Here is a 22,237-nt window from a genome sequence, read left to right as displayed (position 1 = left end):
ATGCATCGGCGTAACCAGTGTATCCACACTCATTTCGTTTTTCCGACAGGTATATCGATTACAGGAATTGCCATTCGCAGCAAGGCGATTACGATTGTTGGCATTCGCACGGCACGAATCGTACAGTACATTTACATTGCAAAAAATCCTAAAACAAAGTTTTTAAACAATTAAAAGCGAGCAGTTTACGGCGTGTTATTAGAGAACCAGCCCAGCGTTCGCCTCCCCACCGCACCACAGCGCGCGACCTTTCCGTTTCGCCGAGCAGCATCGCCAGAAAGAGGGTCGTCGACGGCAGAGGGGCGCAGAGAGAAAATGTCACGCAAAGCAGCAGCAGCAGAAAAAGAGTGAAGAAATATCAGAATCCATCGTCGGTCGGGTCGGGCTCACCGAAAACACTGCAGCCAGGGAGACGCTCCCTGGAATGGTTCACAGCCAGGTGAGTGTTGCGAGTGCGGGTGCGTGTACGGGCAGCCAGCGAAACAGCGAAAGTAAGAGACAACAACGGACTCTGCTTCTGCTCTGCAGTTGTAATTCACAGGGACAGACACCTGCGAGCGCAATGCGAACAACGCCGATCCTGGCCAGGCCTGCGATCAAACTCAGTCCCCAGCGTTGGCTTGGATGTCGTCGGTAATTGGTGCTGCCTCAGTTCGGACCCTCCTCGCAATCCGCTGGCACGATGCAAAGCCTGGACTCCTCCTGCCAAGAAGCCGACGTAAGACCCTGACTTCCCTTAGAGCTGTACGAGTTCTCCGACTAATTCTTTATCCTCTTGACCCAAATAGTTTATCATAAATGACACGCTCAAGAAGCTAAAGGGCTCCAACAATGCTGACCATGCCTCGGGAATAGCGCACACTGTGGTTCAAGCTCACGGGTCGAGTGTCCACCAGCAGCAGTTCGTGCAGTTTCAGACGGCGTCTTCCCCCAACCATCAGCTACAAACGCAGCAGACGCAGTCGTACCACCATCTACACTCTGGGCTTCATCAGCAGCAGCAGCAGTCCCCCGTCACGGTCACCTTTGCAACCACCAGCAAGTCGTACCTGGAGGCCAGCCTGCTGCAGGCCATACCACAGATTCCTGCCCAACCGCCCATCTGCATCTTCGATGACGACGACTCCCCCACCGAAGGGGCGGGGGCAGGGGGCTCCCTGGGCATACTCACGGAGCCCACCTCGGCCACGCCCACCGGACTGCCCACAGCGATCGCTCCGTCGCCTTCGTCGTGCTCGTCATCCACCACGACGTTGTCGAACTTCAACTCGATCACGTCACCCTCACCAGTGGTTCCCGATTTGCTTCTGTCCACGCCGCCTGGCGTCAACTCCAGCCTGAGCCTGAGCCTGAGTACCAGCTCGACGGGAGCGACGCCTGCCACAGCAGCAGTTACATCTAGTAAGAAGCCGGATAAGCGACCCCCCTCTGCAAATTCATCATCCGGTGGCGCCGGACACCATTCGCACCATCATCACCTTCACCAGTCTCATAACCACCACGTCCAGGCATCGCCCACGTCGTCGCCGAACAAGCGCCAAAAGTCCAACAGCAGTAGCAAGGAATGCAGCTCCTCTAGTCGCAGCTCAGCTCTACCCTCCTCCGTCGCCAACACATTGTCGGTACAAACAGCCCGTGCCGGCACTGTCTCCTCCAATAGCCACAGCAGTAGCAGTTCCTCGTCGAAGCCTCCGTCTTCGTCTGTCAGTCAGCCGAGCAGCAGCAGCAAGTTCTTTAACCTCCACGAGAAAATAAGAGACCTGTATCTGCAGCTGCTCAGTAACGACCTTAACTATTTCGCTGAGACCGGGGTGAGTTGCCATTAGTACCGGCGAGTATGTGCTCCCATGCTACTGTATATTTTTTCTCTACCAAAATTTAGCTAAAACAGCGTACGCGCTCCTTCACCCTGGAGCGGCTGGTGGAGCGGGAAAAACTCAATACAATTGTTGTCAACCTTTATCCCGGCAACAAGGGATATTCCTTGGCGCTGCACTACGACGAGAACCTGATGCTGAACCCTCAAACTAACGAATGGTCTGCCACTGGTTTGAAAGAAGAGTGCATCGGCGATGGTGCGGGAACTGTAGGACAACGGAGCGGACGCAGCAAGACGACGAATGCCGACGAGAGCCAAGTCAAAGTGGAGACCGGGCAGGTCAAGCAAGACTACAGTTTGGTGGAGGTGCTGCGATGGCCATACGAAAACGACCTATTGCTGCAGTGCATCGATCGCGAGATGCTACCTGAGTTTCTTATGGATCTGCTCAGCGCAGAGACCGTCAGTCTGTCGGACGCCGGCGAGGGGACACGGGTGTACGTGAAGCCAAGCGTGTTCTACGCGGGCTGCGTCATCGCGCAGATCCGCGACTTCCGCCAGACATTTGCCACCTCAACGAATATCTGTGATATGAAGCACATCCTGCTCAGGCCCACAAACGCCACCCTCTTCGCGGAAGTGCAGCAAATGGGCAGCCAGCTGCCGGCGGAGGACAAACTTGCTTTGGAGAGCCAGCTAGTGTTGGCTACTGCGGAGCCGCTGTGCCTGGAACCGGATCCAAGCATAGGAAGGCAGGCCATCAACGCCCAGCACCAGCGGCAGCTCTTCAATTCCCACGAACTGCGCCGCCAAATGAAGAAGTTCACTCAGACGGCCATCAATCGGAAGCGCAAGTTGGACCAGTTTACACATCACCATGGCCTGGAACTGTGCGACTATCTGGCTCGCCTACGCCAGCGGCCGCGTGCGGGTAGTAGCAGCGGCACAGGCACCGCCACACCGGCAACTGCCCCCACGAACAATCCGCTCGTTGGAGCCATGCTTTCCTCGTTTACCTCGAAGGTACCCCGGCGACCCCACGAGGTCATACGGCCCATTCGTCCGCCCTGCCTAGACTATCCCGCCAATCTTAAGGTGCCCGAGCACGTGATTAGCGTAGAGAAGTACGCGAAGACTTTCGAGCCCCTAAACGAGTTCAGTGAGGCGTGCAAGGACGGGTGCCAGCCCAACTGTCGACACAACTTCCAGCCGCAGCTTGTGGAGGAGTACGTGCTCGAAACGGAACGCGAGGCGACCGAAGGCCGGCGGGCGCTGTACCACATCAAGCTGTCCATCTTTCAACGTCCCTCCGATGCCGAATATCTGGGCGAGTTGTACGTGGACCGGGACTATAGGGAGGGCGAGCGCAATGGAGAGTCGTGCCGCTTTGCGTTGGGAACGCGGGTTCATGCCAATCGGTATATTCAACAGTTCCGCGAGATCTTCACTGAAGAGGGTCGCAAGGCGGTCAAGATCACGCATTTGATACCCGGACATGTGCCAATTGTGACCCACACGGGGCTGACGAACGAGCAGCGGATCATTTTGCAGCAGCAGCAGCAGCAACAACAGCAGCAGAGGCAAGCACAGTTGCAACACCAACAACAGCAACAGCAACAACACGTGGGTAATCCTCCGCAACAGCAACAACAGCAGCAGCAGCAGCAACAGTTGCCCGCAACAGTGCACCATGTGGCACTTCCGAGGCAGCAAATCATGCAAAAGACTTTGAATCTTGCCGGAGGCAATGTCATAAACGTGCAGCAAAATTTCCGGCAGCAGCCAGTCCAGCAGCATCAAACTTACTCTATTGAGCCAGCCCAACAACAAGCAGGAACACAAACTGCCACGCAACAGCAGCAGCAGCAGCACATCCAGCTTCAACAGCTGACCACCGGCCTCAGCAATTCCTCCACAACCACTCATCAAGTGAGCCTGAGCAACGGTTCCCTGGTTTTAGTACAACAGCAGCCTCAGCAGCAGCTGGCGCAGGCCCTGCAACACTCCGGTATTACCATCCAACCGGCCACCATCCAGCAGCAGCAGCAGCAGGAGAAGGCCACATCGGGTGCTAATTCCGCATTGCGTGCCCAGCTCAACTCTAGTGGGTCAATTCTGGTAGGAGAACTTAAAAACTTTGGAATCTAACACTTTTATATTCATTAAATTATATTCTGTTCCGTAGCAATCGCAGCTAAAAGTTCAACAGCAGCAGCAGATCATGCCGAAGCAACATCAACAACAGACAACTGCCACTAGCAACACAAACAATAATAATACTAATAATAATAATAATAACAATAATAATAATAACAATAATAATAATAATAACAATAACAATAATAATAATAATAGTAATATGAACAATAATACGGCCATACATCCGAATCCTGCTATAAATGCCATAGTTAACAGCATTATGAACTCTGCCAACCAGTACCAGCAGCAACAGCAACAGCAGCAGCAACAACATCAGCAACAGCAATGTAAGTTAATGTCGCTTCTCTCTGCGCCAGTTGGTGTTCACAGACTTTTATTTTTTAGCGGTCATCAGCAGCAATGCTGGAGCTTCTAGCGGCAATAATGGAAGTAGCACTGCAACGCTCAAAAACTCCAGCAACGCATCTATTCTGAACCTGCTCAACAGTGCGCCAGCCGCAATGACCAGTACTCCGGTGGCCAGCGGCACTTTCACCTCCTCTACCACTGGGCAGCAACAGCAGCAACCACAGCAGACGCTGACGCTGGTGCAACAGCAGCAGTCCACTTCCGCCACCGCCGATGCAGCCACAGCTACATACGTACAAGCCACCCGTGGCACGCCGACGCTGGTGAATGCCCAGCGAAAGCAGCAGTCGAGCGAGGTGCTACAGAACCTTCTGAATGCTAACAGAAAGATCGGGGGTGGGACGACCACGTTTCGGACTAACTCCGCCGGCAATTTGATAGCAGTCAATCTGAACCAAGCGGCGCAGACGCACCACCAACAGGCGGGTGATGGCGGCCAGACCGTGCGAGTGTCCATGTCGGCGCTGGCCTCGCAGCTGGCTTCGCCGCCGGCAGTGATGACGAATCCAACCACGAGCTACACAGTGATCTCTTCGGGCAATAATGCTGCGACAGCTGCAGCTTGGATTCAGAGCCCCACTGGGCCGGTGCAGCAGCGCATACTTAGTTCGCTGAGGAGGGACAGCACCACCGTGCCGCCCAACGCGATTGTCGTGGGAATGGCCGCACCATCGCCTGGCAGCGATTCAAATGCTTCAAATGCTAGCGGATTCGCGGTGCCCAACAACTTGGCATCCACCTCAAGTGGCGGTGGTGGAACCTTGTCCGCCCTGCTGAGTAACGCTGCTACGCCCTCGCCATCGGGCTCAGATCATTCGCAATCGTCGCAGACGCATCAGAACCAGGCGTTGCTGGAGCGACTTAGCAATGTCACCTCCAACGTGTCCGCAGTGTCCATGCCGCACATGTCGCCCCAACAGCCATCGGCGACGCCGCAGTTTATTACCAAAACCATAGTGCACTCTCCCGCCACCTCCTCAATACACTCGCCAATGTCTAGTCCGCATCCGCAGCCATCTGCCTCGCCCCAACAACAGCAGCAGCAGCAACAGCAGACCACCGCTACTTTGAACCTGCAGGGCATCAATCTGTCGCAGCTGCAGGGAGCCATGGCCAACTTTGCGGGTCTGCAGAATGTACAAGTGCAGATCCCAGGATTCACGCAACCCATTTCCCTGCAGTTTTCGGGAAACAGCCTTCAGCAGCAGCCGCAGCAACAGCAGCAGCAAGCGGGAAGCGTGACCACGGGCACGGGCACAACGCAGGGCCATCAGCGCAGCGTCCTAGTATCGGTTCCGGTCTCCAGTCACCAGCAGCAGTTGCCACACACCATAACGCTGCAAACTCAGCCGGCTACGCACCAGCACCAGCAGCAACAGCAACACGCGCCACCCACTGGCACTATCGTCAGCCTGCCCTCGACAGTGTCTGGTACCCAGACGGTGGTCATCACTAATAACGGCGGCGGTGCAGCCGGAAGTGGGACAAGTGGCAACGGCGGTGGCGGCGGCGGTGGTGGAGGAGCTGGCGCCGCCACCGCCATGCTGACCCTTCCCATTGGTGAGTACAAACACAGTGGTGAGGTAAACCTTTTGGTGCAATTTCCGCCCCGTGCGGAGGTGTCTCGGCCAAGCCGAAGATGTGTGTGACTCAGGATCCGGTTTCTCGTTCAGATCTTTATTTATACTTGCACAATATTATCTATACCGTAATTTCTGTTTCTTTTGATTGAACATGCTTAATTTGGTTCTCTTTTGTTTCTGTTTTGTTTCGTTTCTCGTTTTCAACAAACCACAACATAACACAACACAAACCCGATAACAACTCGATTCGATTCGATCCCCTCATGCAACTTAACCAAACCGTTCAATGTGTCTTGTGTGTGTTAACCCAAAATGCCATGCCATCAGTTTGAAATTGGAGAGTCCATTATCTTCACATAACCATGACCCTACCACTCGTCCTGTCGTCCGCCTTCCGACCACTGACCACTGACCCTCGACACGTCTCATTGCTACCAGAAACAACCAAACAGTCAAAAAATCTCCCCGCACACCCACGTTCTGCTCTCTCTGCTTACAGCTCAAATAGTCGGTGCGGGTGTACAAAAACTAAATCCTCAAACAATACGTACCTCAAGTGTTGGTGGTGGTGTAGGGCAGGCTCAGTCGGGAGGCAGCAACACGACGGCGGCCATCCAGCTAGTGGGCACGATACCGCCGCGTACCCGTAACGTCCAGGTGGTTGGCACTAAGCAATTGGCGCCGAACAGGCAACTGATCACCGCTCAACGACAGATAGGAGGCTCCACGCTCAAGATAGCCACCACGCCCGTGAATGGTAAGTAGCATTTGCTTTCCTCTCTACTTCAACAAGCTCACCTCACACTCTCTCTCTTGTTAGCAGCTGCCAATGTGGTAACTAGCAGCGCCAACCTGAGCGCCGCTTCCATTGTGATGTCTACTCAGAAATTGCAACTGAAAACAGTGAAAGCACCTATGCAGCAGCAACAGCAGTTGCAACAACAACACCGAATACTCAACCAACAACAAAGCACCGCCACAGTTTCGTCGCAAACTCTTCACAGCCCCAGCCAAGTGCAGATGCAAGTGTCGCAACAGCAACAGCAGCAGATGCAGCATATACAAATAGCAGGACGGGCCGCAACCGCCTCGGGGGCCATCAGCCAACGGACGCTAACGGCTCTGGCGGCGGCCAAGCAGCAGCAACAGCAGCAGCAACAACAGCAGCAACAGCAGGCTGCAGTCAATCGCCGGCGCTCCACCACGGATGCGACAAAGTAGAAACGTTAGCAATGAAGGCGTGGGAGTTTCTATATGCGAAACGGGACTGAGTGTGCTACGCATTGTGCATTGCTTGATATTATAGTTTATGCAAAGGCCTTATAATAACAAGATGCATAACGCCGAAACAAATTTGCGTCCCTCTAGCCCTAGCTAGCTCAAAGTTGAGAGTGTTATGTGTGATTATACACAGATTATGCAATTGCGTATGTGGGCGTACAGATCTAGAATTCCCGAGAATGCATGCACACATCGTCGGCTGCCTCTGGGTTTGAACACGAAAACTTTCGGGTCTAGAGCGTTTTCCCTCTCTGAGCTTTGAACAATATTTTAAGAGAACGTAAAGAGAGCATAAAAATTCGAGGGCAAAATAATCGTATGGCATTACTCATCTTGTTATTTTATGGTCTTTGGTTTATGGTTACCTCCTATCAATACTATCGTACATACATTGTATACCCCTATACATAGTTATATATATATGTTTTGATGTGTAATCGTAAGTGTAAACTGCATGAGGACATGGCAACGAAATATGGAGCTAAAAAGGAGTTCGCATTGCTTGTGTTAACTGTGTCCCCTTGGAAGAAACGAATTAGGTGTAGTAGAACTCTTACCATACATATTTATCTAGTTGTATATATACACATATATGTATAGATATATGTGAAAAATTGTTTCAATATGTCTTGCTACCAATCTGGCTCCCAACTCCCTTTCGTTAGATCCTAAGATTGGCCCCGCAACAGTGCTTATTTGAAGCTGTAAGGCAAGGTAGGCGGCGAAAACAAAAAGCAATAATCGGAGAGGAGAAAAGGAAATAAAACACGTAAATTAATTGTAAAGAAATTCTTATTATTACGATTACGATTTAAAAAAGATCATGTGAACCAAGTTAGGGGTTCATTTTAGTAATTAATCATACGCATATTGTAATTATAAATTATAACTATTATTGCTAATTATTTAATCAAAGGAGGAGAACACACATTTTAGCTTGTAATGTACAATTCATAGCCTCAACCAATTTAGTACTTCCAATTACAGAAACATTAAAAGCCGAAAGAAAAACCAATTATACAAAAAGTCATCACTTATTTAAACAACGTATTCTTAAATAGCGCAATGTACAATGAAACTATAGACAGGAGACGGGAGACAGGATTGGACAAAGAAGGCTGCCTATGAGTCGCCGCCGAGTGATTGTAAAAAGTGACGTGACGCTTTGTTTGACTAAAAAATTCGTTTTCCGACTACGCAAGTTTTTGTAGTATAAAGTTACATATTCATTTAAGCAACGATTTTATTTATGTTATTTAACTTTGCTGTAGTTGTTTGGCATTGTTCGATTCGATAATTCAGCTGTAAAAGACGAAACGAACGCAAACTAACCTCACCATTGCCCAACCCCACAGTACCCGACACACTCAAGCATAATTTACTCAATGTTAATATTAAATAATAAATGTGATTTAAGAAGAATAAAAAGAAAACATTACAGACCGTACAGTAAGCAGGCTAGCGATCGATATAAAGTTGGAATGGGAAATGTTACTCAAGCAAAGTAAAGAACTGGCCGAAAACCTGAGTTCGAAAGTGAAATACATACTTGATAACTATATACATACGTGTGGTCTGATCAAATGGTTATTGAAACGCAATTCAAAGATTTATTACTGCAATGTGGAGCAATCTAAGCAGCTGCATAAGCTATTATATGTACATGTAAGCACGAAAGCCACTATTAATATAAATGTGTAATTTCCATTGAATATCTTAACTGCTTATCAAAATACCTGACTGTAGAAACTTTTCATTAAACTGATTGCGATGAGAACTCCTGAGACGAAAACTAAGCAGAAATTACGACTAAACAAAGATCAACAAATGAAGAGCCGACAAAGTCAGCTAAATCTCCGTTAATCAATAAAGTGTGAAATCTATACTATAAAAATGGAGGCTCAAAATGTGTGTCTTACAGGGTATCTGACATAATAATTCAACCGTTCTTAGTTTTAATTTAAGCCATTTATTTATCAAGCTTTTTTTTTAGTTAGTTAGTAAGCACAGTTCAATTAGTCGCGGTTTAACAGAAGATTGGGATAGAAACGGAGACCTTCTATGGACTCGTCCCGGCACACGCTGCCCAGACGTTCGGCAACCAGTAGCCTCTCCTTGGCAAGCAAAAGGGAAATTCCCAATTGTTTGGCGAGTTCCTCCACTGCCAGACTCTCGGCTGCTTGGACCTTCTCCAAAGTGTCGACAGCAATTAGGCTATCATCGTGCGACTCCAGCTGAAGGACTCTAGCTCCACTGGGAAAACTGCGAAGGCGTATGGGTCCACTAAGCTGCTCGCAGGCGTGCAGCAAGTCCTCAGGCGACAACAACTCCAGTCCTCGAGCCCGATTTATACGGCAGTAGACATCAGCCAAGGACATCATACCACCTTGTTCCTAAGCAAGACATGTCTTTAATGAGTGGAGATGCTATTTTGTAATCTTATTTCTCACCTCGAGGGGATCTAGAAGCACTTCGCAAATCTGTTGCGCCAAATTGGTGAAGTACTCTGTATTGCTGGTGAAGTTGTCACGGGTGACCGGATCGTCGATTCCCAGGCTCATGAGGTAGGACTTAAAGCGCACAGTTTCATCATCAGATATCTCACCTTTCTGCTCGCGAATCTTGCCGCTGATTGCCTTTGAGATGCCAACCATGTCCTTGGCCATGGCCATTAGCACACTAAGATCCTGAAAGGCCAGCGCTATGTTCTCATCCGTGGCCTTGGCCTTCGCCTCCAAGTGACGCTCAATGCCTCCGATTCCTGTTCTCTTCTGAATGCGAGCTAGCTGGTCGTTACCAGTGTCCGATTTGGGGCTGCTGGCCACGTTGTTGACGATCGTCTCGCTGGTCAGGGAGATCTCCCAGACGCGCGCATTGAGGGTCTCCCTCAGAGCACTGTGGAACTCAACGCTCAAGCCGTTCTTTCCAGAGAGCTTAATATGTGTAGCACGACTGGTGTCCAGCGGGCCAGGCCCTTTGTCGGGCGACGGCGGTCGCAGGTGCATTATTATGCGGGTCTTTCTGCCAAAGAAGTTGGAGGCTGTCGTTTCTTCGCTGAGCGATATGACATAGCTCAGTGGCAGGCAAAGGGTTACGGCGGCTCGGGCTATCTCGCCCGGTCGACCCCAAAACAGTCTGTGCGTGGTGAGCACAACCTCGCCCTCTTCAAACTCCGTCTGAAAGGAACATTTAAAAAAGGTTTGAGTTCGATTCTTTGGAAGGACGAGCGACTCCTACCTTGTTCTCCCCATCGTATATTTTCACCTTGTTGTCACGGCTGACGAACGATTCGTTGGAACTGAGACGGGCCTCCACATACTCGAAGCGGTTCATTTCGGTAAATTGTGTTTCTGGTTATTCCCTATATTTTTAAAGCGCAGCTGTTTCACAGCTGCTCCGTGGATACATTCCACTCTAAACTTGTCTCATTTCTCTGCGAAAAAAAGTGAGTGCAACTCTTTCATTTGTCAATAAAAAAGTAGTATTGCAAGTTTAGCTATTTTATTTATCTCGTTTTCTGAGCTCATAAGCTTATGAACTAAGTTCGCAACTATAAAACTATAGGAAAAGTAATTTAAACACAACTATACGTTAAATTAAGATGGGTTAAACAACAATTTAGCGAGAAGTTGTTTTAGAATAAATCATTTAAATATTTAAGCACTTTCAATTGTGCTTAAAACAAATTTAAGCTATTTTAGCACATGTATTTCTGTCAACACTGAGTAAAAAGTAAAAAATACCAAAAATATACCAACGCTATCTGGACTTCAAAATATACGGCCACTCTGGTTAAATAGCTCTTCTATTTTTGTGATAGTTTTTTTTTTCAATTTGTGCTAAAATTAATATAATAACCATGAATGCAACTTCATATAATTATGCGAAATGACGTGCCTTTCCTGAGCTGCTTATGTAACGCTGCACAGGCCGCAAAAATAGCCCACACATCAATTACCCGGGATTAGCGAGGCTTAAGTCGGACTACATGGCGGCTGTGACCGAGGGCAGCAAAATGCTGGAGGCGGCTCTACAGCAAATGGATGGTCTCATATCAAGCACCACGACCCAGGCTGGCTCCGTCGCAGCAGCAGCTGCAGGGTCTTCTCTGACGCTGAGCGAGCGCAACTTGATTTCGGCCACCAATGTCTTATCGACGGCCAAGACTTTGGCTCTCGCCCTGCAACAGGTGAGTCACAGTGGAGATAACGCCTATGTATACATCCCGGGTTCTCTTACATGCTTATGTATGTATTTACTGCTGTAGGTAGGACTGGCTGCTCCGGCCCCTGATCCTGTCACCGCCGCCATCATCAGCGACTGGTTGGAGACGCACATACCTCGTCAGGACTCCGACGAGAGAATGCGGCGGCTGCAGCGCGACAAAGAGGGATTGGCTCTCCAGTACCAAATGCTGGCAGAGCGAGTGTCAGAGCAGGCGGACAAGATCATCGAGCTGGAGGGGCTGATCACGGAGAAGACTCAGCAGTTGTGCAGCAAGGAGGAGATGCTGCAGCGACAAATGATTTCCCGGTCCGCTCTCGAAACGCAGAAGCTCGAGTTAATGAGTGCCTTAAGTGAACTTAAACTACATCGCACGGCATTGGAGCAGGCCAACGATGGTTCCGCAGTAGGTGGCAATATGCCCTATGGCAGTTTGAGCAACATAAATCAGAAATCCTTCATGGGATCCCCGAAGACACCTCCCTCTGCGCTGCGCCATCAGATAAAGCCGCAGTTCCACAGCCTACCACGATCCCATGGCAAGCTGGGAAACAACAACAACAACAGTCGTATCTTGGATGTAAACGCAAATAGTAGCGGAAAACAACGGAACGTAGCCTTCGCTTCAAACGAGCAAATTCTGATCGAAGACAATGCTCACCACGCCGACGAGACTATGACATCCAGTTTCATGTCACAGTTCACTCCATCGCCGAAGTTGCGGGAACGGTCTGCCCGCGGCTTGCGCAACATTCTCGGTAAGCTGCGGCGCAGCAACAGCAGCAACTGTGAACTCACAGCCTTGGAGCAGGCAGAACCCGAGTTCCGACGCGGCGGTTCCAGAGCCACAGCGGGCGGACGCATCGAATGGAGTGCCCAGACGCCTCTGTTCGGTGAGAATGAAAAGCACTGGACCACCTGGGGAGCACAGGAGGTGTGCAGCTGGCTCTCTCACATGGGTCTGGGTTGCTACGAGGATAATTGTCGGTGAGTTGGTCAATTGGGAATGCAGATATTGGTATCTTGTACCGACTTTCATTTTTAGTAAATGGCTAAGAGATAACCCATCGGTGTCGTTTTTCACCGCCTCGCCTGTGGATATTGAACGTGAGCTTAATTTAAAGCTGCCGATCCACCGCAAGAAAATCATGCTGGCCATCGACGACATCACGGGAAAGGAATTCGATGAGTTAACCTTAAAGTCGGCCAGCTTGGATGTGGCATGGGTTCTGCGATGGCTTGACGACATTGGACTGCCGCAGTACAAGGATTACTTTATGCAGGCCAAGGTTGATGGGCGAATGCTGCACCGCCTTACGCTCGAGGATCTGTCCCAGTTGCATGTGAGCTCCTGCCTGCACATATCCTCGCTGCGGGCAGGTATATTGTGTATGCGCCGCATGTCCTGGAACCCAGAGGGTTTAATTAGACGCTCACTGAAAGCGGCAAGCGAGGATGAGGCCGCTGGCAATCCCGACAGGGACAATGTGGAGTTGTGGACAGCGCACCGCATCATGGGTTGGCTGCAGACCATAGACCTGTCCGAGTATACGCCCAATCTGCGCGGTGCTGGCGTCCATGGGGCTCTAATGCTCTACGAAGCACGTTTCAATGCGGACCTGCTGGCCGACTTGCTGTCGATACCGCCGAGTAAGTCACTCCTGCGCCGCCACTTGGCTATGCATTTCAAGGAGCTGGTGGGTCGTCCGGTCATTCTTAGTAAACGCGATGCCGAATCGGTGCCCGGGTATCAACCGCTGAGCATTACTGCTAAGCTAAAGCCGGTTAAACGAACACAATTCTCGTTAAAGCGTCGCAAGAGTTCAAAGAGCCAAAGCGACATTGACTGGACAGAGTATGTGTGCCCCATGAATGCAAGAGTGCCGGAATCAATTTTGGTTGATGGTACCAAGGACCACGAGGGCTCAATGAGCTCGAATTAATGATGCACTCGACAAGACAAACGCACAAATCAATTTCAAGCAAAATTGCTTATATAGTTGTAAGCTCAAGCGAACTGCCAACTTAAGAAAGCAAGTAACCAAATCAACAAATCAATCGACAATATTAGCAAAACTATATCTGGGCTTGCCCACTCTTCCAAGTGTCTATCGAATGAATTCGAGCAGATCCCCTTACCCAAACATTTGAATGCCATATGCCATCATCATTTCGGATATTCTACTTTAACTAAATTAACTGTAACTAAAATTAGGCTAATCTGGTTTCGGAGCGCACGGACATTTTCAGCATCGAGCAGCCTCGAGCGGTGTTAACGACAAGTATTTTCAACGGCATTGAAATAAGAGCGAACCTAACATTTTAGACGTAAAGCCCATATTGGAGTTTATTTTTTGTACTAACCCGTAATTGTATTAACGGATATTTTGTAAAATAAAAACAACGATGCCTTTTACATATGTATGTTTGAAAAAAGAAAGGTATAGGGAGCAAAATCTTTCTTCGTTCTGGACATTCGATCTGGTAATATCACTCGAACAGCAGATAATTTCGATAGCTTTTGTGGACATCTTATTAGTTTTTGGGATAAAATATATAGCGATAGAAATATCGTTTTAGTTACTTAAAATATTGAAATTAATTCCACTTGGTGGTAATGCTATAGGGATATAACCAATGAAATCAAGTAAATACCCGGGAATTGGACTTGAATTTTTTTTTTACCGATTTAGTGATTAACTATACACACGTAGAATGAATTCGCTCGTAGATGGGCAAGCAAGATTACCATTTTTATATTGAAATGAAGTTTACTTTATGTTTTACCATTGCAGGGTATTAAATTTCAGTCTGCTCCGACCATATCAAATTTATATATATTCTTGATCAGCATCAACAGCCGAGTCGATCCAAATAGCCATGTCCGTCTCTCTTTCATTAAATTTGAGATGTAGCCATTTATATTATTTTAGAATTTCAGTTTTAATATACAAACGATCGTTCGATATATAGGAAAATGCTAAACTGGGAATGTCAAAATGTAACTGACAACTGTAAATATAATAAATATAGGTGAGACAGTAATAAAAGTAGGAATTATTTGTTTTTCTTTCTAACAAAAATATATATAATTTATAATCGGCGTGCCGAAGTAAACTCTCTTTCTGGTGTTAAGTTTATTTTGGTCTTGAGAATATAAATTTAGGCTAAGAGTTCCGGTGCAATATTTGTATTATTTTCAAAGTTGTAATTTTCATAGTTGCGTAGTAATTTATTGGTATGATAAAGCAGTGCTGTCTGGAGCGTATACAAGAAATTTAGGAACTGAATAATTATGGGACTATTTGGTTTAATATACTAAAAAGGTATTTAATTTTATGAAAATCGGACTACTATATCATATATCTGCCGTAGAAACTATTGTTAAAGGAGGAAAATGGCAAACTGTGAATTTAAAATTGTAACAGTAAAACTGTAAATATAATTAGTATACTTGTAGGTGACTGTAATGAAAGTAGAAATTATTTCGTTGTTTTGAACACGAACAGCTATAATTTCTATTGTATTTATTATTAGTGATCGAATTGCAATCTGCAAGGGTATACAAACTTTGGCGTGCCAAAGGCAGCTTGCTTTCTCTTTAAGATTAAAATATTCGGTTTATTTGTTAGGAAAAACACTTTATTAGGCACTAAAGAACTGATGAACGACTAGGAAACGTGGCTGAAAATCATTGATCGCGTTGTTGGGCAGCCTACATGGACGGAATTGGCATGGCTTGCTCTTCTCCACCCCATCACAACCATGTCTGATCTTAAACTAAATCTTTGGCAGTGCTTTGTGTCTCCAAGGAGCCTCACATGGCCTGGCCGGCGGACTGGCTCTCTTGACTCAACAGGTTACCGACAGCCTCACTCTTTTCCCGACCACCGCCATGGTGCTTGGCCAAATCGCTCTCAGGTATGTGGTCCTTCCAGTTCCGGAAAAGGTAGCGTGTGAACTTCTTCAACTGTCTGAACTTGCAGTAGGTGGCTCCCTCCGCGGACTGTAGCTGCTGGGTCTGGATTAGGAAGCCCTTCTCCTTGAAGGTCTTCTCAAGCTTCTCTCGCTGCTTCGAACGGCGCGACAATCGTCTCTTGCGCTCGCTCTCCGTGGAGGGTAGCTGACCCGGTAGCTGACCTGGACAAACCGCACCTGGCATCGGACTTTGTGAGCTGGAGTGCGGCGAGACTGGACTGTGCGGTGCCACGGCGGGTGCCAAGTGGTTGCTGCTCGGCAGGAGCATCGATGATGTCGGCGACTCCGGGGGTATGTGTAATTGCTCCAAACTCAGGTCCGTCGACGGTGGTGGTATGTCCAGGAACAGTTTCTCCTGGCCCTGAAGCTGATGCTGCTGTAGATGCTGCTGTTGGTCCCGGGAGATGAACTCATAGCCCCGCATGGTCTTGTCTCCGGTGCCGTTGTAGTAGCGGTAGTTGCCCTCCGCGTCCACCGAAAGCATTTTCTTTTCCTGCAGCGTGGGCTTGGCTCCGCCCGTGAACTTAAACTTGCAGATGCTGACCTCAGTGGGAGGGCTGGCCGAGTGTTCGGCAGGCACGGGCGGGATAAATATGGCGGAGCGCTTTCTTTTACGCATCGTTAACGGCGTGGCCTCATTGGCAAAGAACCCGCTTGGTATGGGAATCTTAAGAGAAAGCTGATTGTCCTTCTCTATGGTCTCCAAGGGCAGGGTAACCCCGCCAAGGCTGCATGACTCCACCAGCTGCTGATAGTAGAGGCCCACAGGTTGGAAAAGTAACTTGGCGGTGGACATGGGAGGCTTCTCGCTCTCAGCCAGTTCGAGGGTCAACGGCTTCACTACATCCAAAGGTGATGTCCGGTGGGAGGAGAGGCCACAGTCCGTCGCAGTCGTGGTGGTGGGCTTTTCGCTGTCGCCGCTGGAGATGGAATACCGATCTCCGCTTTGGTCCCGCAGGCAGAGGTTCAGAGGCTCCTCTGCAGGCAAAACGATCGTGGCAGTGGACGTTGGCGGAGCGGCGCTCATTGGCATCGCCGCCACATTAGCCGGAACAATAGTGCCATAATTTTTGTATATCAAGTGGCAGATATCCGCTTTCTTGGGCTTCCGTCCGCGCCGTGGCTTATAGTTATCCAGAGTGATTTCCCCCATGTAGGGCAGGTCGGCGTACTTGAGAGAGTTCCGCTTCGGGTTTGCGGTTAGCTCGGAGCTCTTTGTCGAAGTTACCGGCGGGAAGGGTGACACTCTCGAGGGCGGTGGTCCCGATCGAGGAGCCTGTGGCGGCAGCTTCTGCTGCTGGCGTTCGGCACTGCGCTGGATTTCTGCGATTTTCCGCAGCCAGCTGCGTACGTTCTCGTGGGACTGACTGGGAGGAGGAGGTGGCTGTGGGAGCACTGGCCGCTGCTGCTGACGGGACTGGGTGGCTTCGTAGTGGGCGGCATATTCTGCGGGCAGGGCCTGGTGATGGAAACGCAGTTTCATGGCCCCCGTGGAGTTGTTCCGCTTCCGAGACCTGTTCGGCGCCTGGCTTTGGTTCGGCTTCTGTGTCTTTTGTAAGGACGGAGTCGAGGGCTCTTCCGGGCACGTTAGTTGTTTATTCGACTTGCGGTTGCCCATCAGAAGATTGGCCTTCAGCTGCTGCTTGGTCAGCTGGCTGCATGTGCCGTTATGGGGCTGCCCAGAGACGATTCTCTTGCGCGCCATCAGCGTCTTGAAGGGGTGGTCCTCGTCGTGCGCGTCATTAGAGGCGCCATGCGAGATCAGGGGATCGTCTGAGCCCTGTAGGAGCAAGTGGGTGCTGTTGAGGTCTAATCGTTGATGCGCGTGCTCCGGCGTGGGAAGCCAACACTCCAGGTCGTGGTGCTCCAGCTTGATGGTGGGCAGCAGCTGCTCCAGGTGGCTGGTGGCGGGAGCTACGGGCACCAAGTCGTCTTGGCCACTGCTGCCGGTAAGCTCGCACGCTCTCGCTAGTTCCTGCATGCTGCTGATCCTGCCTGCGGAAAGAGAAGGCGGAAGACGTTAGGAGAGAGTGGTAACCCGGTTGTAATATAACGTATACGTATACGTATACGTGACAAGGCAGACACACACGTTTTCCCCCAGCTTTGTTGTTCTGTTGATCGTGATCGCCGGCAGATGAAGACGGCAGACGGCAGACGGCAGAGACGGACACGGGGACCGAGCACGCGCTAGCTCTCCTGAGCAGCGGTAATTCTATTTAAATGTCTAAGAGGGACGTGGCCAGCCAGTGGCGCTCTCTCACACATATGCACTGGGAAATTTCGCTCCGAAACCGAAATGTTGTTTTTGTGCATGAAATTCGATTCCTCGGGCTAAAAGAATGCCCATAAATGGTCTAATTTCTCGGCGCGATTGGACGGGAAACGAATTTAAGGTTTGAACCCGAGGTTTCACCTGACGGGTGATGGGTGAAGGGTGATGGGTGTGGCGAGCAGTGGGCAGTGTGGTTTACCTTTGTGTGCTTGTGTTTGTACAGAAAGGTGCCCAGAAAATGGGAATTGGCTCTTGGGGCCGGCTTCAAATCAGTCTTTGGCTGTCAAGTCTGCTAGCTGGTGGCTCTCAAAGGATTCCCTCGGATCGGACCAGTGGCAGTTTAGGTCTGCAATTCACTTCACGCTCCCCTGGCAGTCGGATCACCAGCACCGCCACTGTACGCGTGTACATCGTGTTGACATCCAAAACGCAACTAGTTGCGGGAAGCCGAGTCGCGGAAAGCATCGCTTCTTCGGAATATGCTCCTTAGATGGACCGCTGCGGAGAGCACGACCCACACACAATAGAGGAAAACAGCGGGCACGACGAGCAGCAGCAATGAAAATCAAATTCCTCCGCTCTTCGGCAGAGATGCGTTGTCGCTTCTTCGCGGTGTCGTTGTCTGAATTTAACGCCAAAGACGAAGCTATTTCGTGTGCGTTCATTTTTAGAAAAATTCAACTTGTTGCCGGCCATATAGCCGCCTTCTGGTCGATCGGCCGCACATCCAATCCCCACAATCCGCAGAAAGTCGGAGAATTCGAAAACGTATACGCTGTTTTTCATTCATGAGCTCTTCGTACTCCCGCCCTCCTAGTTGCCGGCAGATCACGGTGAAAATGAGTCTGCGTGGCATTCACTCTGGATAGAGGCCATTGTGAACCGAATTTGAAGGGATTAATTCGAGATAATGGGTGGGTTGAGGGTGGGTTTTCCTCCTTTTCGATTACGGCCACCTCAAATTCATTTTCATTCTCTTTCTCTGCCGCCAGCCAGCCAAGGTGTGCAAGTTGTTTTCCCCGACACTCTCCGTGAAATACGCGTTTTTGATGGCATTTTATTTATAGCTCTCTGCTACTTCGGGTTAGGGCAACTAAGAATCGACTGCGCCTCTTTCGGATTATGAGTTTTCGGAAAAGGAAAAGAAAAACACCTCCCAAAATAGACAACTGTTAGAGGCGGAGCTCTATTTTGGGCAGAACTCATTCAAATATGGGTCACCTTTCGATTGCCCTGGAGACAGTACCATTTCATTTATATCAAAGATTCCGCGTGTTTCTTTCTTCTGGAAATAGTATTCATTCATATTTTCATTATTACATTAAAACGAAAAAAAAGTATAAATATTTTGTAAAAACGAGGTCGGAGGAATCTTTTTTGGGTTAAAAGTTTATTTTAATATGTATTATTAGTCTATTTTGGTAACCACCGAATTGACCGCCGGCTCCATTTTCAAATTTTATTGATAATATTCCAATGATAGATAAAGACATCAGGATTTGTAAATAAGGCCTGTTTTTATACCCTTGCAGGATATTATTATTTATGACAGATGTTTGGAGTCATATTCGATCCTATAAAGTGTATTGATCAGCATCAACAGTCGATTTGTCCGTCCTATACCTAGTTTATAGTGTCTTGAACTCTGGAATTTGTTTAAATGATACTTTCCACTGAACCCAAACTCAAAAGTCAGAGAATCTCTCCTTTACATCAAGGAGAAATCCCACCAGGGCGAATGCATTGCATTTTTATCGAGCCACTTTAAGGGCCGGTTTCTGCCCTCACTGTCAAAGTCTCCGATAGCTGTCTCTGAAGTCTTTTGTTCCACTGCCGATTCGAAAAGATTTGACAAAGAGTTCGGATCCCTGTCAAAGTTATCTCACACATTGATATAGCTGTAAACCAAATTTTCCTAATCTGATCTTTAAATAAAGTGAAAACTTAACAGTAAGAATAGAAACAGAACTTTAGAGTTAACGAACTATTATTAACCAAGTTTGCTATATTTCTTTTAGCCACTTTTTCTTTTTCTGGTCATTGGGTTGAACAAAAAAAAAAACACCAGTCAGCTGTGCTCTGGTCAATTAAATAGGATGCAATTACGTCATAAACGTTCAACAGAAGTCCCGAAATAGAAGTGGCGATTCCTGACCTTGACATACCCGTTCATAATGTTGTTGCATACTTTCTAGCGTAACAATAAATAGCTAATTATTTCATAATGTATCATTGGACTTCATTAGAATAGTTTGCGTTTTTGAGTTATTGAATTGCTAGATGTTTGCACATTATTATTGTCATAATAATTGTTTTGAGATATAAACAAGGCAATGTTATTGGTCGATTCATTATGATTTGTTGCGAATTACAAGACGAAGCGAAGCGTATTAAGTCACTTTGAATCACTTTCCCGCTACGCAGTCGCAGACGACGGGCGGAATCCGGAATGCAAAGCACAAATCGCGTTAGCCATTTGCCATCAATAAGCGAAAACACACCTTCTGGGGCAGCGTTCTTCTAACAACACATTTGGACATCAACCGTCGATAGGGCACCCTGTCGATCGCGCAATACCTACCCGTATCGAGCTGGATAGAATGACATTCCCCGTCGTTCGGCTTTCGACTGCTGCCTCGCATCGCGTGCAAGCCAGAACTTCGCGCAGCTCGCCTCACCGTGCAGCGACCAGTGGCAGTGGGTGGGCGAGTTTGCGCGACCTGCAGACGCTTTACATTCTACAAGTAGACGGCGGTCAGACGGCGGTACGGCGAGCTGGAATCGGGGCTTACATCACCGGCGAGCGGCGTCCAACCTGCGGCTGCGGAGCTCTTGAAAATTGCACATCTATTCGGCAGCTGTGGCTGTGCGACTGCTGTTGCTGCGGCTATCTGCGAGCATGTTACCGAGCTACACTCTCAGTCAGCGGCAATTTCGATCAATACCTGCTTGCGCGAACGAACATATTTGTATTTATGGCCATAACTGCCACTTCGGACGCCCACACACTTTTGGCTGTCTCGAGGCACACACAGAATGATGTTTGCTGCGACTTCTAAGTACGAGTAGCTCTGGCCTTGCCTTAAGTTCACCATTAGCATTTTGATTTCCGATTTTCTTTTAATAATTTGGCAAATGATTTTCGTTTTTGGCAAATGTTTGTGTTTTTAAGTGAGACTTCTTAGCAGGCTTTATCCAAGAATAAGAATATATCACGAATACACTTAATGGGTAAGGTGGTTTAATAAAAAATGTAAGAGTTTCGATTTCTACTAAACTACCACAAAAACAATCGCAAAAATGTTCATTTCGTAAATCCTTTGCACATAATTCCATGGAAATACATTTACGATTACGACAGATTGGATGAATTGGAAACGGCCTAGTTCAAATCTAACAACATCCCAAATTTAGAATTATATGCCCGGTAAGCTACATGCAAGAAAGCATCTGCGAATATTTAGGCCACTTAGGAACATTATTTGTGGAAGTTACTTACGAACACGAATAAACTTACCAACAAGTATGATAACCGGAACTAACCCAAGCTGGCTTATAGCCAACAAATCCGTAGCTTCTTAATATGGTTAAGACGCGATGCAGTTGCATCATGAATAATTTCGATAGTAAATAGTTTTATGGTAAAAGTTTATTATTTGCAACTTTATTTTTTAGTTTCTTCTTTGTGTTTTGTTTTCATGTTTAAATGTCTATAAAGTATATATAATATATATTTCTGTTTTTTTTTTGTTGTTTAATTTTCATCATTTTTTTGCTTTGTTTTTTTTATTTGTTTTATTTAACTTGCCAGTTGTTTTTGTTTATATTCCTATTACACATTTGCATAAGTTTTTGTGTATAATAATTATTAATTAATAATAATTTAATTGTTGTAATTATAACTTGGTTTACAATCGCCTGCAGTTGTCTGTATCCAATTTCCTGCTCCTCATCTACCTTAATTTCCCTTCCGCTCCTGTCTCGTACGCCGCTCCCTAGCGACGCCCAGTTTGGCTATCGAAACTAAATATACACTGCTGCCATATTTAAAACTGGCCATAATTAATGCTAGGGCTGCTGTTGTAGGCTTCATATTTCCGTTATCATGATTTATACTTCGTCATTCCTTATTGTTAGCTGTTTGCCGCGGTGTTTGTTAATCCAGGAGTGTCTCCTGCTATAGTAGTTGGTTCAGTGTGATCGGGAATATATGTATGTTAGTAGCTCTTGGGGAAACAAATTGATCAAAAAATCCGTTTGTGGGTTCTGTTACTGTGTTCGTGGGAGTGTCAGATGGTGGCGGCTTCTTCAATCGATCGGTAGTTATTGTTACTGTAGTATGTACGTTCTATTATTACGCTGGATTTATTTATATTGTATCTTGCAGTATGTCGCATAAATAATGTTAAAATATACCTTCTTGTAATAATGCTTTGAGTATTAAAATATTTATAGTTTTGTTCATAATTAATTAATAGTTTTCTTGTTCGATAGCATTTACTTGTGTCG

At 47.8% G+C, this 22,237-nt stretch overlaps 4 protein-coding genes across 8 annotated transcripts; 2 read left to right on the top strand and 2 right to left on the bottom strand.

Moving 5' to 3' along the window:
• Window positions 1–71: 71 nt before the first annotated feature.
• On the top strand, window positions 72–9,145 carry Spt20 (transcription factor Spt20 homolog). 4 transcript variants are annotated; one of them, XR_015270667.1, is made up of 8 exons: window positions 72–439; window positions 529–718; window positions 789–1,811; window positions 1,883–3,937; window positions 4,005–4,305; window positions 4,364–5,947; window positions 6,298–6,727; window positions 6,791–8,698. XR_015270667.1 is itself a non-coding variant. In XM_086828360.1 (8 exons), the coding sequence occupies exons 2-8, from the start codon at window positions 683–685 to the stop codon at window positions 7,189–7,191; spliced, it is 5,655 nt and encodes a 1,884-aa protein (XP_086684486.1). In that variant the 5' UTR covers window positions 72–439; window positions 529–682; the 3' UTR covers window positions 7,192–9,145. The 4 variants fall into 4 exon arrangements, 2 of the variants coding, with proteins under 2 accessions (XP_086684486.1, XP_020816469.2); XR_015270668.1 differs by having other exon boundaries at window positions 6,794–8,266; XM_086828360.1 differs by having other exon boundaries at window positions 6,470–6,727; window positions 6,794–9,145.
• A 55-nt stretch (window positions 9,146–9,200) lies between these two features.
• Window positions 9,201–10,973, bottom strand: Vps36 (vacuolar protein sorting 36). Its single transcript, XM_020960544.2, has 3 exons — window positions 10,489–10,973; window positions 9,702–10,427; window positions 9,201–9,644 (listed from the first exon to the last, which is right to left on the bottom strand). Exons 1-3 carry the CDS (start codon window positions 10,582–10,584, stop codon window positions 9,267–9,269), a joined length of 1,200 nt encoding a protein of 399 aa, XP_020816203.2. The 5' UTR covers window positions 10,585–10,973; the 3' UTR covers window positions 9,201–9,266.
• On the top strand, window positions 10,937–13,891 carry Liprin-beta (liprin-beta 1). Its single transcript, XM_020960543.2, has 3 exons — window positions 10,937–11,440; window positions 11,519–12,462; window positions 12,521–13,891. The coding sequence occupies exons 1-3, from the start codon at window positions 11,240–11,242 to the stop codon at window positions 13,416–13,418; spliced, it is 2,043 nt and encodes a 680-aa protein (XP_020816202.2). The 5' UTR covers window positions 10,937–11,239; the 3' UTR covers window positions 13,419–13,891.
• A 1,204-nt stretch (window positions 13,892–15,095) lies between these two features.
• Window positions 15,096–20,567, bottom strand: LOC110190164 (uncharacterized). Of its 2 annotated transcripts, XM_020960500.2 has the most exons (3): window positions 20,521–20,567; window positions 20,310–20,466; window positions 15,096–17,448 (listed from the first exon to the last, which is right to left on the bottom strand). In XM_020960500.2, exons 2-3 carry the CDS (start codon window positions 20,368–20,370, stop codon window positions 15,293–15,295), a joined length of 2,217 nt encoding a protein of 738 aa, XP_020816159.2. In that variant the 5' UTR covers window positions 20,371–20,466; window positions 20,521–20,567; the 3' UTR covers window positions 15,096–15,292. The 2 variants fall into 2 exon arrangements, with proteins under 2 accessions (XP_020816159.2, XP_086684506.1); XM_086828380.1 differs by lacking the exons at window positions 20,310–20,466; window positions 20,521–20,567 and adding an exon at window positions 17,928–18,282.
• Window positions 20,568–22,237: the final 1,670 nt, after the last annotated feature.

Source organism: Drosophila serrata, unplaced genomic scaffold, assembly GCF_035046125.1.
Source record: "Drosophila serrata isolate PLE 108 unplaced genomic scaffold, ASM3504612v1 contig_17, whole genome shotgun sequence".
Classification (NCBI taxonomy): Eukaryota; Metazoa; Arthropoda; class Insecta; order Diptera; family Drosophilidae; genus Drosophila; species Drosophila serrata.
The sequence above is the reverse complement of the archived record's forward strand: the minus strand, read 5'-3'. Positions and strand labels throughout refer to the sequence as shown.

Excerpts from the sequence above, each read along its gene's own strand:
- Spt20 (XM_020960810.2), top strand. The coding sequence starts at position 683 with ATGCAAAGCCTGGACTCCTCCTGCCAAGAAGCCGAC. Across the intron at positions 719-788 it reads CCTCCTGCCAAGAAGCCGAC|TTTATCATAAATGACACGCT; the intron begins GTAAGACCCTGA and ends TGACCCAAATAG. Across the intron at positions 1,812-1,882 it reads ACTATTTCGCTGAGACCGGG|CTAAAACAGCGTACGCGCTC; the intron begins GTGAGTTGCCAT and ends ACCAAAATTTAG.
- Vps36 (XM_020960544.2), bottom strand. The coding sequence starts at position 10,584 with ATGAACCGCTTCGAGTATGTGGAGGCCCGTCTCAGTTCCAACGAATCG. Across the intron at positions 10,428-10,488 it reads TATACGATGGGGAGAACAAG|ACGGAGTTTGAAGAGGGCGA; the intron begins GTAGGAGTCGCT and ends TGTTCCTTTCAG. Across the intron at positions 9,645-9,701 it reads TGCTTCTAGATCCCCTCGAG|GAACAAGGTGGTATGATGTC; the intron begins GTGAGAAATAAG and ends TGTCTTGCTTAG.
- Liprin-beta (XM_020960543.2), top strand. The coding sequence starts at position 11,240 with ATGGCGGCTGTGACCGAGGGCAGCAAAATGCTGGAGGCGGCTCTACAG. Across the intron at positions 11,441-11,518 it reads TGGCTCTCGCCCTGCAACAG|GTAGGACTGGCTGCTCCGGC; the intron begins GTGAGTCACAGT and ends TTACTGCTGTAG. Across the intron at positions 12,463-12,520 it reads TGCTACGAGGATAATTGTCG|TAAATGGCTAAGAGATAACC; the intron begins GTGAGTTGGTCA and ends TTTCATTTTTAG.
- LOC110190164 (XM_020960500.2), bottom strand. The coding sequence starts at position 20,370 with ATGCGAGGCAGCAGTCGAAAGCCGAACGACGGGGAATGTCATTCTATC. Across the intron at positions 17,449-20,309 it reads TTCTATCCAGCTCGATACGG|GCAGGATCAGCAGCATGCAG; the intron begins GTAGGTATTGCG and ends CTCTTTCCGCAG.